Source organism: Primulina eburnea, chromosome 4, assembly GCF_022965805.1.
Source record: "Primulina eburnea isolate SZY01 chromosome 4, ASM2296580v1, whole genome shotgun sequence".
Lineage (NCBI taxonomy): Eukaryota > Viridiplantae > Streptophyta > Magnoliopsida > Lamiales > Gesneriaceae > Primulina > Primulina eburnea.
In genome coordinates, this window is record NC_133104.1 from 24196991 (window position 1) to 24210364 (window position 13374).

Sequence of the window (13374 nt, forward strand, 5' to 3'; positions counted from 1 at the left end):
ATTTCCTCCACTCTCGCTTCGAAGTTACAAATTTAGTGTTGCGTACCCACTTTCCAACATAAATATTTCCAAATGCACATCTTTGAACGTAGAATTAAAATTTAGCATATGTATCTAAAACAAAAACGATGCACACCTGTGGTGGTCGAAAATATGGTAGATTCTCAGCTACTCACAAAATTCCCTTATGTCTATCAGAAATTAGATACACATCGCTTGCACCACAAACGACATGTTGGTAGAGATTCTCCAAGAACCATTTCTACGAGTCAGATGTTTCTTACAAACTAATGGTAGAATATGATTTTTTGCATCCAAAGTGACATCGATCAACATTATGTGCTTATATTATTTGTAAAGATGTATATCAACACTAATATTTTGTGACAGTTTCGACATCTATGCACGACTTGAAAGCTCAAAAAACATAGTTCAATGTTTTTATTGCTTGGTGGTTTGATCTGAGATGGTTCCACTCCACTACTGTTCCCGAATTATATTTGGATAGTTCACTCATATATTTTGGAAGAAGTAGCATGGAGCTTTCCCATGTTCCAGAAACAATCTCCATAGTTTCAAACTTCGTCGTGCCTTCATATACGAGATTGCGCATTCAAATTTTTCTTTCACTTCTCAGTTATATACTCAATCTCGAATAAATGATCACATCGTACAATGCCTAATAATGTATTTTCCACCATCTCACTACTCAAGTTGCGATGATCAATGCCAACATTTGTAGAGATAAAATGTATGTGGCCCACCATATTTTGTTAATTTCCAATAACTCGTCTTCTACTTGAAAGAATCTCGAAGACCTCATCGACACCTAACCGTAGATGAGGTGTTTTGGCACCATAAGTTCCACAAAGTTTGCGTGCTCTCAACAATATACTCACTCCTAAAACTCTAACAGATTAATATTTCATAGATGCTATCAAATAATTTTTATCTTTAAAAATCAAGTCTACAGATAGCTATCCTTTATCAGTATTATTATAGCTAGATCGCAAAATCAGAAAACACCAATACAATCAAGAAGCTCCTCCCAGAATACTTTTATCAAAAATTGATGGAATCTCAGATGTGTCTGACATAAAATGGTGTAACTCTTTTGTCTAATGTTCCATGAGGTCGTTCACGTGATGGTGCCCTACATTGGATGGTGCACCATATTGGGAAATGCACACATATTCTCTTCTCTATCATCATTTATCTCATCTCCGTTATTATCATCTTCTTCTAAAGATTCTCTATATGACATCTCAGGTTCAGTATCGCTCCGAAAAGAATCATGATTATTTTCTCCTTCATCAGAAGAACAGGACTCCGCATTATCAATTGGATCCCAAACTACTCAAACATTTTCAGACCAACCCGATGCTGTATTTGGCCAATATGAGGGATTGACTTTGGACGGACTGATGATATATCGATCTCACGGTCCACTTCTATCCTAAAAATATATATTTCTTTATCTTTCATTGACATGTACAATATTTGAGTCTAGCTCAGTGAAACAACGGTATGTAAAATAACATGGTTGGTTACTGAAACCACCTTCGGCGATGTGGAATGATTCATTTTCATGCCCCCCGAAAATTATGGTTCATCGGCTCTATTTCCACGTACAAATGTAATATCTATATATTTTGACATTGCATTATAAACTATATAACTTCTTCATCAACAATATTGACATGTACTTCATTCAAGACATTTTTTTCCATGAATGAACATTTAGTTGATAATTTGATATTAAATTTCATTTTATCGATGTTTAACTTTGTACTAACCACTTGAATCAGCTACAGCAAACTAATATATCATAAAATTTGAATCGATCTCACATGTGAGATATTATATTCGATTGATCTGTTCCCAATAGTAATATCTTCACTCGAATATAAGTCACATGAAACTTAGTGGATATATATTTTGTTTTCTAAGCATCAAGTTGTAAAAGTTTAATATAAGTCACATGTAGCTTATTGGATATAGATTTTTGGTTCAATTCATACTTTAGTCCTTTTTCTCTTTCTTTTTTATATTTATTTTTTTAATTCATATATCAAAATTACAGTTTAGTCTCTTACTATTTCTTATAATTATATTTTGATCCTCATTTATATATAAACCAAATAAATTATAAAAAAAAATTGTATAAGCACGCAACATGTACGTCGGTACACTATTTTTTAGAAAGAAAAAAGTGATAAGTAGAAATAGAGACATAAAATAGATGAAACTGACATAAAATGTGTTGGAAAATTTCATGTTAGCAATCTTGATTTTGATGATACTTTTTATTTTATTTTATTACTAACGATTCTACCAAAGTGTGCAGGAATCTGGAACTGATCAGACGTCGAAATGATCAGTTATTGAGCCAAAAATGAAGCTATCGAGATGCCAACTGAAAAACGCCAACTGATCGCCCAAACTGAATCAGATCAATTGATATATCAAAGACCAGTTCAACTGATTGTCCAGCTGATATGCAGTACAGCAGAAGACCCGTAGAAGCCCGGCCAGTTAATGAAGAGTTCAACTGATGAAGAGTTCAGCTGATCAGTTCAAGTGAAGCAGCGAAATCAGTTCAACTGACGAGCCAACTGATTTCATCGAGTTAGTTCAAGATCAGTTCAACTGAACAATTCTAAACATCAATTAGGAATCAATCAGTTTGCAGAACACGACAAGCTTATTCAATGGAATCCAGCTGTGTGCACTAAGAAAAAGTTATTGTACGATCAAAGGTACAATAATAGACGTTGAAGCAAAGCTTAAAGACAAAATGTTCCATCGTAGATGTCGGAAAGTCGAGACACGAATCTCATGGAACACATATAAGCTGCAAAAAATACAATTATTGAGTCTCACTGTATAATCAGTTTCCCGCCTATAAATAGAAGATCAGTAAAGACCAAAAAAACAAGAGTGTGGAACGATACAGAAAAAAGGACACGCATATTGCTCATCAGCTTACAAGAAGCAATCAACCAAGAGGGAGCACTTCATTGTCATGTTATCAGCTTAGATCAGAAGTACAATTCCCTCAGTGTGGGAGAACACTTTCGTATTGTATTCAGAGATCAGTTCTCACACACACACACATCACCACTCAAATATAGTCTTGCACAAAGACAATAAACTTGTGTATATAGTCTTTGACACACAGAAGCTAAACAAGTGTTGGCTGGAAGGTAATGCCTTCAGTAGTCTAGAAGTTCAGTTAGGCAGTGCGTAAGTCCTAAGCTGGGTGGGTTTGTACAAGGTGTTGTATAAATCAAAGTCTTCTAGTGGATCCTATCTGATGTGGTAGAATGGGTGACGTAGGAGCAGTTGAAGTCTCCTAACATCAATAAACATATATTGTGTATTTAATTGTTTAACTACTGTTTTCAAACTGATTTGATCAGTTAGAGAATCAGACAGTTCAGTTTTTACCATAACTGAATTGATACATGTTACAAATGATTCCCTTTATTTTAGTCATTCAGTTACACATGATATAAAATTTATTATTGTTTCTTAACGAAAGATTACTTCAAGCGTTTTCCGCTTGGTTTGAAACTGAACTCGATCTAATTCATTGGTGTACATTCTTAGAACACGAGCTATTCTAGCTCTTGGAGACTATTGTGTTTAAAGCACCTCAAGGTGTCCCAGCACATGATCCTTCAAAATGTTTGAACTCAGAATCTTTATAATAAACAAGCTGACAAATTTTTAGAGGTCATGAACTAAAAATCCGAGAATCGCAGAAATTTAAAGTCGGGAATTGCGTTTCAATGTCCGCAGCAATGTGACTTGACAGGCCTGCAGCGTCCGCTATAGTGGATGGTTGCAGCATCAGCACCTGACGATGATGTTTTGCCATAAATTTGCAAATATCTCAATTTAGGGTATTTTTTAAATTTAATTTTTAGAAAAAACCCTTTAATATACTATGTATACATTATATGATATTTAATATTTGCTAGAGCGTCTCTATGGATTCATCTATGTTTCAATAATGTATGTACACATTTCAATAATGTATATATATTTTATTGAAATTTTAATCAATAATAATAGGGATAATGCCTATTTTCGTCCTTTTCGTTACCCGTTTTTCCCATTTCAGTCCTTCATGATTGTTGACTGATTAATTAATCTTTAATGTTTTTAAAATACGCCCGAATTGGTCCCTGCCGTTGCCCCGACGTTAAGATTAACGTTGACTCGCATCACGTGCTACTCACATGCCGATTTCTTTATGAAGGCAGTAAGTCGAGTATTTCTTCTGAAAATTACTCCCCCACCTGTTCAAGAACCCTAATCCCCAAATCAAACGTCGGTAGGAAAGGGAATGTCGAACTCGAAGAAAATGTAGCAATTCCAGATTCGTTGATTCCATTACAACATCTGCCATGGTAAAGGCTTCTAATTATTTTCCATGATTTTGTTGTTTCTTCTCGATTACTAAACGCTGGAAGGAAAGGGAATGTCGAACCTTTATGTAATTCTGAAATGAATTATGAAAGTATGCCCTGTATGTTAACATTTTCGAAATTAATACAGTGATTGTCATGTTCACTAAATTGTGTAAATTTCTCTTTAATTTGCTTACGTGATTGTCATGTTAACTTTATGAAATTTCTTATTTAATGTAGAGAAAAACATATGTTGTATTTGTCGGACGAAAACCCGGCGTGTACGAGAATTGGGAGGAGGCTCAACTTCAGGTGAATAAATACAGCGGAGCTTCTCACAAATCTTATTGGAGTAGAGAAGAGGCACTGAAATCGTTTGATGAGTACATGAAAAAACAATCGGGTGGAGCTGCTACTTCTAAATCTGAATCTGATGACGCAAAATGTTCAATTTCAAGTGACGCAAGTTCGAGCGGAAAACCGAGAGACTACGAAAGAATAGCCCAAGTAGTGGAGGCTCAAATGGAATTAGAACGTGAGAATCGAAAAAATGCACTTAAAATGGAAGAGTTGTCGAAAGAGCTAAAAGAAATACTACAGTCACTACACCTTAATGAAGATAAGTAGAGTTGTTGGTTATGGTGGTGGCGCAGCTAGTGATGCTTGTGTTTGTCTAATTTTCGATTATCTTGCTCTTGTGTAAACACTGAAGTTTGTTTTATGTATTATGGGATTTGAATGAACAATGCAACAATCTGTCTTCAACAATGGCTTGAGTACCAGCAGTGTATGAGTCTTCATCTTGTGTTTGGAACTGAGTTTGCAACAATGTGTATGCAATTGTTTTGCACCATCTTCTGTTTTTTCTCCAGCATTATTTTGTTTCATTTCTGATATGTCTCCAGCACACACATACTAATTTATGTCAGTGAGTGAATGACTAAACAAGACTTCTTCATTCACAAGAAAACAAATAGCATGTCCATAACATTTACTTCCACAACCATTACAATCCAACAAAAAACAAATAACTTGTCCAATACAACTACTTCCACAACCATTACAAACCAACAAAAAACAAATAACTTGTCCACATCGCCTACTTCCACAACCAACCCAATCCAACAAAACAACATAATATGTCATCAACCACTAGCTCCAAAACCATCCAAGATTTTGATGAAGATCCAGTGCTTTCAACATTTTGAGGAAGATCCAGTACCCTTTTCCTTTGCAGCATCTTTAATTGAACGAGACACATTTGATTCTGTCGGTGCTTTTTTCCTTTGATCATCCAACGAAGCTCTCAAACTAGACACAGTAACGAAGTTCCTTCCGCCTTTCACAATAACATGTGTTTGTTTGTTGAGTACTTTATCGACCTGAAAAAGACTAATTACACTCAAACATATCCAACTCACAAAAATAATATTAACAGGTCTATTCGCACTTACATGAACTGATGAGATTCTGTTAGAGCTGCCAGTAATTGTTACGCCACTTGCTTGTTGTCGTACTACCTGAAAACAAACATTTAAATCCAAAATTTGTACATTAATTATTTGCACTTACACTAAACATAAATACACAACAAGTATTTTATAACCTGTAATTTTTTCCTTTTATTGAATGCTGCTTCAGCAAGTTCAACAGCTGCATTCGAAATGAATCTTTCGCTTTCATCTGACGTTGTGTTGCCTTGTCCAGTCGCAACAAATTCGGCTTCAGTGCATGGTTGTGGTGCAGATTCAATGTCACCTATGAAATGCTCAATATTATTTAGATAAAAATTAAAATACGTAACTTCAATATCGTAAAAGTAACTCCAGTACATCACCTATATCCATTTCAGAGAAATTTTGCGGTGTTTGAATGGGACCGCTGGCCATGTCATTGTTTTCTTGTGATGGGTTATCTAAACCACTTGCTTTAGTAATGTTGCAACTCCTTTGATTGTGTCCAAACCCACCACATGTCCGACACTTGTTGTTTCGTTTCACACCTTTCAACTTTGATTGTCTTGAAGCAGGAACTTCATCAGGTTGTCGCCTTCTCAACTTAGCTGGCCTACCAACTTTCTCTTTGTACATTGGTGGTAATGGAGGAGTTAACTGGCATTCAGGCCACAAGGCTGATCCATTAATGGGCATGATGGAGCGCGAGTAACACTGCTTGTATTTCAATACACTGTAAAAACGATGCACATAAGCCTCGGGGTTTTCTTGCTTACACCAAATCGCACAAACAGCATGTGCACACGGAATTCCAGTCAAATCCCATTTCCTACAACTGCAAGTCATCTTACACAGGTCAACAGAGTGCTGCTGGTGTAATCCTGTGATCTGAAAATGTGTCTCGTCAGCCATCAAAGGACTAAACGCAGCTGCTTCCTTGCTATTCTTTGCCAACACAACTCTAATTTTTGGACACATCACACCAACCCATTTCTCGGCCTTCGCTCTGTTCGTTTGAAACCTCACCATTAACAAATTTCTTAATGTTTCGAACATTGAAATGATTGGTTTTTCTCTTGCATCTAAAATCATGCTGTTGAAACACTCACACATGTTGTTCAGAAGTACATCACATTTTGGAATCGTGCTGAAGTATGCCTTGGACCAATGTTGTTCCGGTTTTTTGCTCAACCAGATATACGCATCAGAATTTATCTTCTTCAAGTCTTCCATCCGCCTTTTGAACTCTTCAACTCTTGTTGCCCTAGCCGCAGCCCAAAGGGCATTTTTAATTCCCACACCTCTGAAACCATCGTTTTTCATGTTAGTGTACAGATGCCTAACACAAAATCTGTTTTCGGCATTCGGAAACAAATTCTCAAAGGCAGGAATCAAGCCTTTTTGCTTATCAGACATGAAGGTCCAACCATCTTCATTCTCAAAGCCAATGTCGTTATTCAACAACTGCAGAAACCACATCCAACTATCCTTTGTCTCTCCTTCCACCAATGCATAAGCAATTGGAAAAATGTTGTTATTTGGATCTAGGCCAACTGCTGTCAACAACTGCCCACCAATATTGGTTTTCAAAAAACATCCATCCACTCCAACCACAGGTCTACAAGACTCCTTAAAACCTTGTTTACAGGCCGAGAAGCACACATACAGCCTCTGAAATCTTGGCGCATCATCTCCATCAGTCAGTTTCAGAATCACAGATGCACCTTCGTCGGACCTTCTCAATTCAGCACAGTAATTTCTTATTTGGCTAAATTGCTCCGCTATGCTGCCATCAACTAGCTTTAATGCCTTCTTCCGACCCAAATAAGCTTGTTTATATGTGAGGGAGACATTCAAAGTAGATTTAACCTCTTCTCGGAACTCTCTGGTACCTAACTTAGGATTTGATTTCAATTTACTCACAAAAGTTTCACCTAACCAGCTTGACTTGATGTTTTTGTTCTTAACATTCCAATAGCAGTTTTTGTGCTCGGGTTTAAACGTCTTTATCTGCCAGCAACTGTCCTTATTCACGGGTGACACATGAATAACCCATTCACATCCTTCATTTTTGCACACACCTCGAAGCCTACTCTTATCATTCTTGACAAAGTTGACTACCATCCCTCGTCTAATACAATGACTCTCTATAGCAAACTTTGCCTCTTTTTTTGAATTAAATATCATACCAAGCTTCAAATCAGGATTTTCAGAGGAGGCATACATTTCGAATTTTTGTGAATCTTCCTCTTGAGAATCAAATGCACTCTCTAACTCATCACTTTCTGCACAATCATCATCTCCTTCATCACCTTGCATTCTCTCAAACAAATCATTGGAAATATCACCATCAATGACTATATTTTCTCCTTCTCCCCTAATATTATCATCAACAGCGAAATCGAAATCACTATCATAAAATTCTGCCTCAACTTCATCAGTCTGTCCAACCCTTGTTTTCAGTTCACCTTCTTTGGGTTTCTCTAAAACACCACTTGCATCTATCTCATATATTGAAACCAATTCATCATGTTCAATATAAATTTCCACTTCATAGTTTTTGGGGACGTGGTTCCTAATTTGAACCACATCATCATCAGTTTCCAAATATCTACCATTGTTCAAAGATTTACCTATTTTGTGCCAAAATCTGAGCTTATCTTTCTCCACGCATCCTACTTGCTCAGCATAACCCCAGAGTTCAATCAAGCCTATCTTATCCATATCCACAAAATCAAAGTATTCAGTATTACCACCGTTGTACGTTTTCCTCTTGCGCTTGCTGTCCATAGAACCATTGTAGTACAACTTAATTGTAATAAGAGTGGGTTCTCGCATCCAGCCTAAAATGCACAAGAGCAAACATAAGTAAATGTGATAAATCTCAAAAATTTTATCTGTCAACGGTAGTCGAACAGAATAAGAGAAACATTACCATAATTCGGGGTGAATTCAAGAGACATTATACTTCTTTTAGCCATTACCAAACAGTAATTTCAAAAACCAACTCGGGGGTGTTTCTTCGAGTTCGCCCTTCCCTTTCTTCGTGTTCGCCTTTCCCTTTACTTCATACGTCTAATTTGGGGATTAGGGTTCTTGTACAGTTGGGGAGTAAAAGGTGAAGGAGTCAACGTGATATGAGTCAAAGTTAATGAAGAAATCGGCATGTGAGTAGCACGTGATGCGAGTCAACGTTAATCTTAACGTCGGGGCAACGGCAGGGACCAATTCGGGCGTATTTTAAAAACATTAAGGATTAATTAATCAGTCAACAATGATGAAGGACTGAAATGAGAAAAACGAGTAACGAAAAAGACGAAAATGAGCATTATCCCATAATAATATGAGCAGCATTGAATAGATCCACCACAGAATAAATGTATTAGGGCCATACGTTCTGCCAACCTCTCCTCCCTCCCTTTTCCAGCTTTAAATACCTTCACTCACTCATGCTTGCACATACAAACGCGCAATCGCAAATTCCGTGAAATTCGAAGGCGAATCAGCGAAGAGGAAAAGGAATTTTTATCAGAAATGGCGAGTGGAAGAGCAGATCTGGACGGCAATTTGATAAAGCCGATGACGATATGTATGATCGGCGCCGGAGGTTTCATTGGCTCGCATCTATGCGAGAAGCTGATGGCGGAGACGCCGCACAAGGTGTTGGCGGTTGATGTTTATAATGACAAAATCAAGCACCTACTTGAGCCATCCGGTGGCGTCTCTCCCCTGTCGGTGGATCGCATCCAGTTCCATCGCCTTAACATTAAGAATGACTCGCGCCTTGAAGGACTCATCAAGATGGCAGATCTTGTAATTTTCATCAACCTCTCGATGTTTCTTTTGCATTTTTTTGGTTGGTGCTTCGTCGATAAGATTTGTTCAACTTATATTTTTGCGTTTTCTCGAACTTTCATTTTCGTTTCTTATTCACGTGTTCTGTTGGTTGGAAAACTTCTTCATTTGAAGCTTATTCAGATCTTGACCAGATTTTCTGGTCTCTGCTGGTTTGAGTTTGATGTTTTCGCAGCATTTCGTCAATTTCTTTCTTTAGTAAATTTTTAACGTTAGCTTCGTTTACATAGTTATTATATATTTGCGGGGAAAGATGTATTCATTATAGACTAATTTCTTAATTTTTTCTCCACAATTTTTTATTGCTCGATTGGTTATGCTACTGCACGCTCGTTATTTTCGAAACTGGGCTTATTTTTGAGTTTTCTCGTGACTTAGACTATAAATCTTGCTGCTATATGCACTCCAGCGGATTACAATACGCGTCCGCTTGACACAATTTACAGCAATTTCATTGATGCTCTCCCGGTGGTAAGTGCTTTTATGCTAAATTCTTGGACAGTGATGATTGGTACTTGGACCAATTGAAATGTTTGTTTTTTTATGTGTTTGGGTTTAGGTTAAATACTGTTCCGAGAACGGCAAGCGTCTCATACATTTCTCCACTTGTGAAATCTATGGAAAAACAATTGGTTCTTTTCTAAATAAAGATAGCCCATTGCGACAGGTGAGTGGCTGCTGGTTTCCACTAGATTGGGTGGATGTTGTTACTGGAGGAACTGTGCTTTCTTGATACATTTATTTTTGTACATTTCCACATGAGACGAGTCTCTTTCAATGTTCCATGTTGACTGCTTTTTCTGGCCGTTACAGCTGGACTGACAGATCAAGATTACAAGTTGTTTATTTCATATAAAAGTTATTCACGTGGACCCACAGGCCACAAGGCATTATTTTAAATTATTTAGTTTCGTTCATATAGACAAATGTGCTTCACACCACCCTTGACTAGTTCCCATTCTATCTTGATCATAATGAAAAAAATCACGATCATTTGGATATTTGCCATCTGTGAAGTAATAATAGAATGACGGTATCTTGAAAATAATGTCTTAACACTGTCCGTACAAGTATTGGCTACATCGGTAACAGTTTGGTTTAGTTTACGCTTTACATTAGTATTACCACCAAAGCTTCTTCGCTAACTTCTCTTTCTGTTATCCTCCTATCAGCTTAAAATCAGTGTGATGTACTTGCTTCTTTTAGGGTGAAAAAACTTGTAATAATGTAGATGGCAAGTCCTAAACTGTCTTCATGTAGTTGGATCCGCAAGTTTTTGGAATGTTCCATACTCTACTTGAGCATCCAAATCTGGGTCAATACCAGCAAAAGAGGATAAATTGTATTGGTTTACTCACACTGTCCATTATGTTTTCAACCATACTGAGTAGTCTTGAACTATTCCAGTTTTTCCACTAATGTGTTGCAAGTGTTATTTTCAATTTTGTGGATTGACAAGTCTGGTGAAGAATTTTCAATCATCATTCACCTTTTTTCATCAGGACCCTGCCTACTATGTTCTTAAAGAAGATGAATCCCCTTGCATTTTTGGCTCAATTGACAAGCAGAGGTGGTCATATGCATGTGCGAAACAGTTAATTGAGAGGTTGATCTATGGTGAGCGATTAATCTTTATTCATCTACTTGGTTTTGGAGTTACATTTTTCACGAATTTCTTGTTTCCTAGCGGAGGGTGCTGAAAATGGCCTTGAATTCACAATTGTAAGGCCATTCAATTGGATCGGTCCTAGAATGGATTTTATACCTGGGATTGATGGTCCGAGTGAAGGTGTTCCTAGAGTTCTAGCATGCTTTAGCAATGTAAGATCATTTTGACTCGCTGATCAGTCACCACACTTTTGAAATTGTTTATTTATTGGCTGTTGATTCTCTTTCTATTTAGAATCTTTTAAGGCATGAACCACTTAAGCTTGTGGATGGCGGCCAATCACAGAGAACCTTTGTTTATATCAAGGATGCCATTGAAGCTGTTCTGTTGATGATTGTAAGTTCAATATGTGTTACCTACTTACCCTTGTATTCCTATTCAAGTAAATCTTACAAACCCATAATTGATGGTGCTGTTTTCCTTAGGAAAATCCATCCAGGGCAAATGGTCAGATATTTAACGTGGGAAACCCTAACAATGAAGTTACCGTTCGGCAGCTTGCTGAAATGATGACACAGGTTAGGATGGGACACAGTGCTTTCCTTCTCTATAAATTTTAAATTATGTATTAGTCTCAATTTGTTTCTTTTTTTTGCAGGTTTATTCAAAGGTTAGTAGAGAATCTCCACTGGATACCCCTACTATTGATGTTAGCTCCAAAGAATTTTATGGGGAAGGTTACGACGACAGTGACAGGAGAATTCCTGACATGACAATAATCAACAGACAACTTGGTAAAGACTCATTTTTAGACGGAACTTGTCTACTCGTAAAAACCATTGTTTTCCCTAGTTTACTCATTTCAACTCATGTGATTGTCAGGGTGGAATCCGAAGACCTCTCTATGGGATTTACTCGAGTCAACTCTTACTTACCAACACAGGACATATGCTGAAGCTATCAAGAAGGCCACCTCAAAACCAACTGCAAGCTGATTAAATCCAGAAGCTCTGCTCTTCACCTCCGGGTGCTGTTATTTCCCCGTGGCCTATGTAACTCTTCGAATCTTTACGAATTTGGTATTGTTCCTTCATATATACGAGTCATTCTTTGTATCTCGAGTCCCAGTAGTCTACTGCCGGTCCGCCGCAATTGTAACCTTCATGTAAGTCTAGTTCTTTGAGGAATCACATAATAGTACTCTCCATTATATTATCCTGGACATCATACGAGTTAAAGCTATTATTGTTCCCTTCAGGTTTTGTTACAGTGACCACCTATTCTTGGTTTTATGAAATGGAGAGCATGTTGTATTTTGTTTCCTACTTTTCAGTCTTTGAAAATTTTCATATATATTTTTTATTTAATTTTATTTTATTCCATGTTTTGGAATTTTTTGTTTGCGTCGAGATTATGTGAGAGCTAAAACCCTGAACTACGTCAATGTCCGTGTGTTATGGTGGCTTTTGTGCTTGGGAATGACCTAAGGTTGTGGTTGGATGAGATGAAAATATTTGATTTGGAGTTTTGAAATGAGTCTAATTTTAAGTAGATTTCAAGTTTATCATAATTAATCTTGTATTTATATAGTTGGTGAGGTTGATTTAAAATTCATAAAGCATAATTCATCCAAGCAATCAAATGAATTTGAGATTCATAGCTTCAAATCACAGAATCCAAACACAAATTAATATTTGCGTGTTTCAGTTCCTTTCGTGCCTAATTGAAGATTATGTTAGTACAACAATTGAGCAACATGTCAAGTTTCAGATTATAATCTGGATTTTTCACCAGTTTTGAACTTATATTCAATGATATATCTTCTAAATAAAATTTTAAATTTATAGAATTTTTAAATAGTTAATGTGGCATGTTATACGAGAATTCCCACCCTAGTCGGGCAAATCATATCTCCAACAACCATTTCCCATCGGGGTTTTATCTTTTTCAAAAGCTTCGGTCGCCATATATCAATACACTTGTTTCGGAAGAAATTCTATTTATGCAAACCATGGCAAGCACCGTCTAAAGATAACAA

General features: G+C 36.9%; 2 protein-coding genes across 3 annotated transcripts; one reads left to right on the forward strand and one right to left on the reverse strand.

Annotated features, from left to right (window-relative positions):
* Positions 1-5503: 5503 nt before the first annotated feature.
* On the reverse strand, positions 5504-9152 carry LOC140829798 (uncharacterized). Of its 2 annotated transcripts, none has more exons than XM_073193091.1 (4): positions 8808-9152; positions 6025-8715; positions 5869-5938; positions 5504-5800 (listed from the first exon to the last, which is right to left on the reverse strand). In XM_073193091.1, exons 1-2 carry the CDS (start codon positions 8851-8853, stop codon positions 6224-6226), a joined length of 2538 nt encoding a protein of 845 aa, XP_073049192.1. In that variant the 5' UTR covers positions 8854-9152; the 3' UTR covers positions 5504-5800; positions 5869-5938; positions 6025-6223. The 2 variants fall into 2 exon arrangements, with proteins under 2 accessions (XP_073049192.1, XP_073049191.1); XM_073193090.1 differs by having other exon boundaries at positions 5505-5800; positions 5873-5938.
* A 95-nt stretch (positions 9153-9247) lies between these two features.
* Positions 9248-12661, forward strand: LOC140830912 (UDP-D-apiose/UDP-D-xylose synthase 2-like). The gene is made up of 9 exons (XM_073194490.1): positions 9248-9685; positions 10106-10198; positions 10287-10394; positions 11230-11344; positions 11415-11548; positions 11631-11732; positions 11822-11914; positions 11995-12130; positions 12219-12661. Exons 1-9 carry the CDS (start codon positions 9407-9409, stop codon positions 12329-12331), a joined length of 1173 nt encoding a protein of 390 aa, XP_073050591.1. The 5' UTR covers positions 9248-9406; the 3' UTR covers positions 12332-12661.
* The last annotated feature ends 713 nt before the right edge of the window (positions 12662-13374 follow it).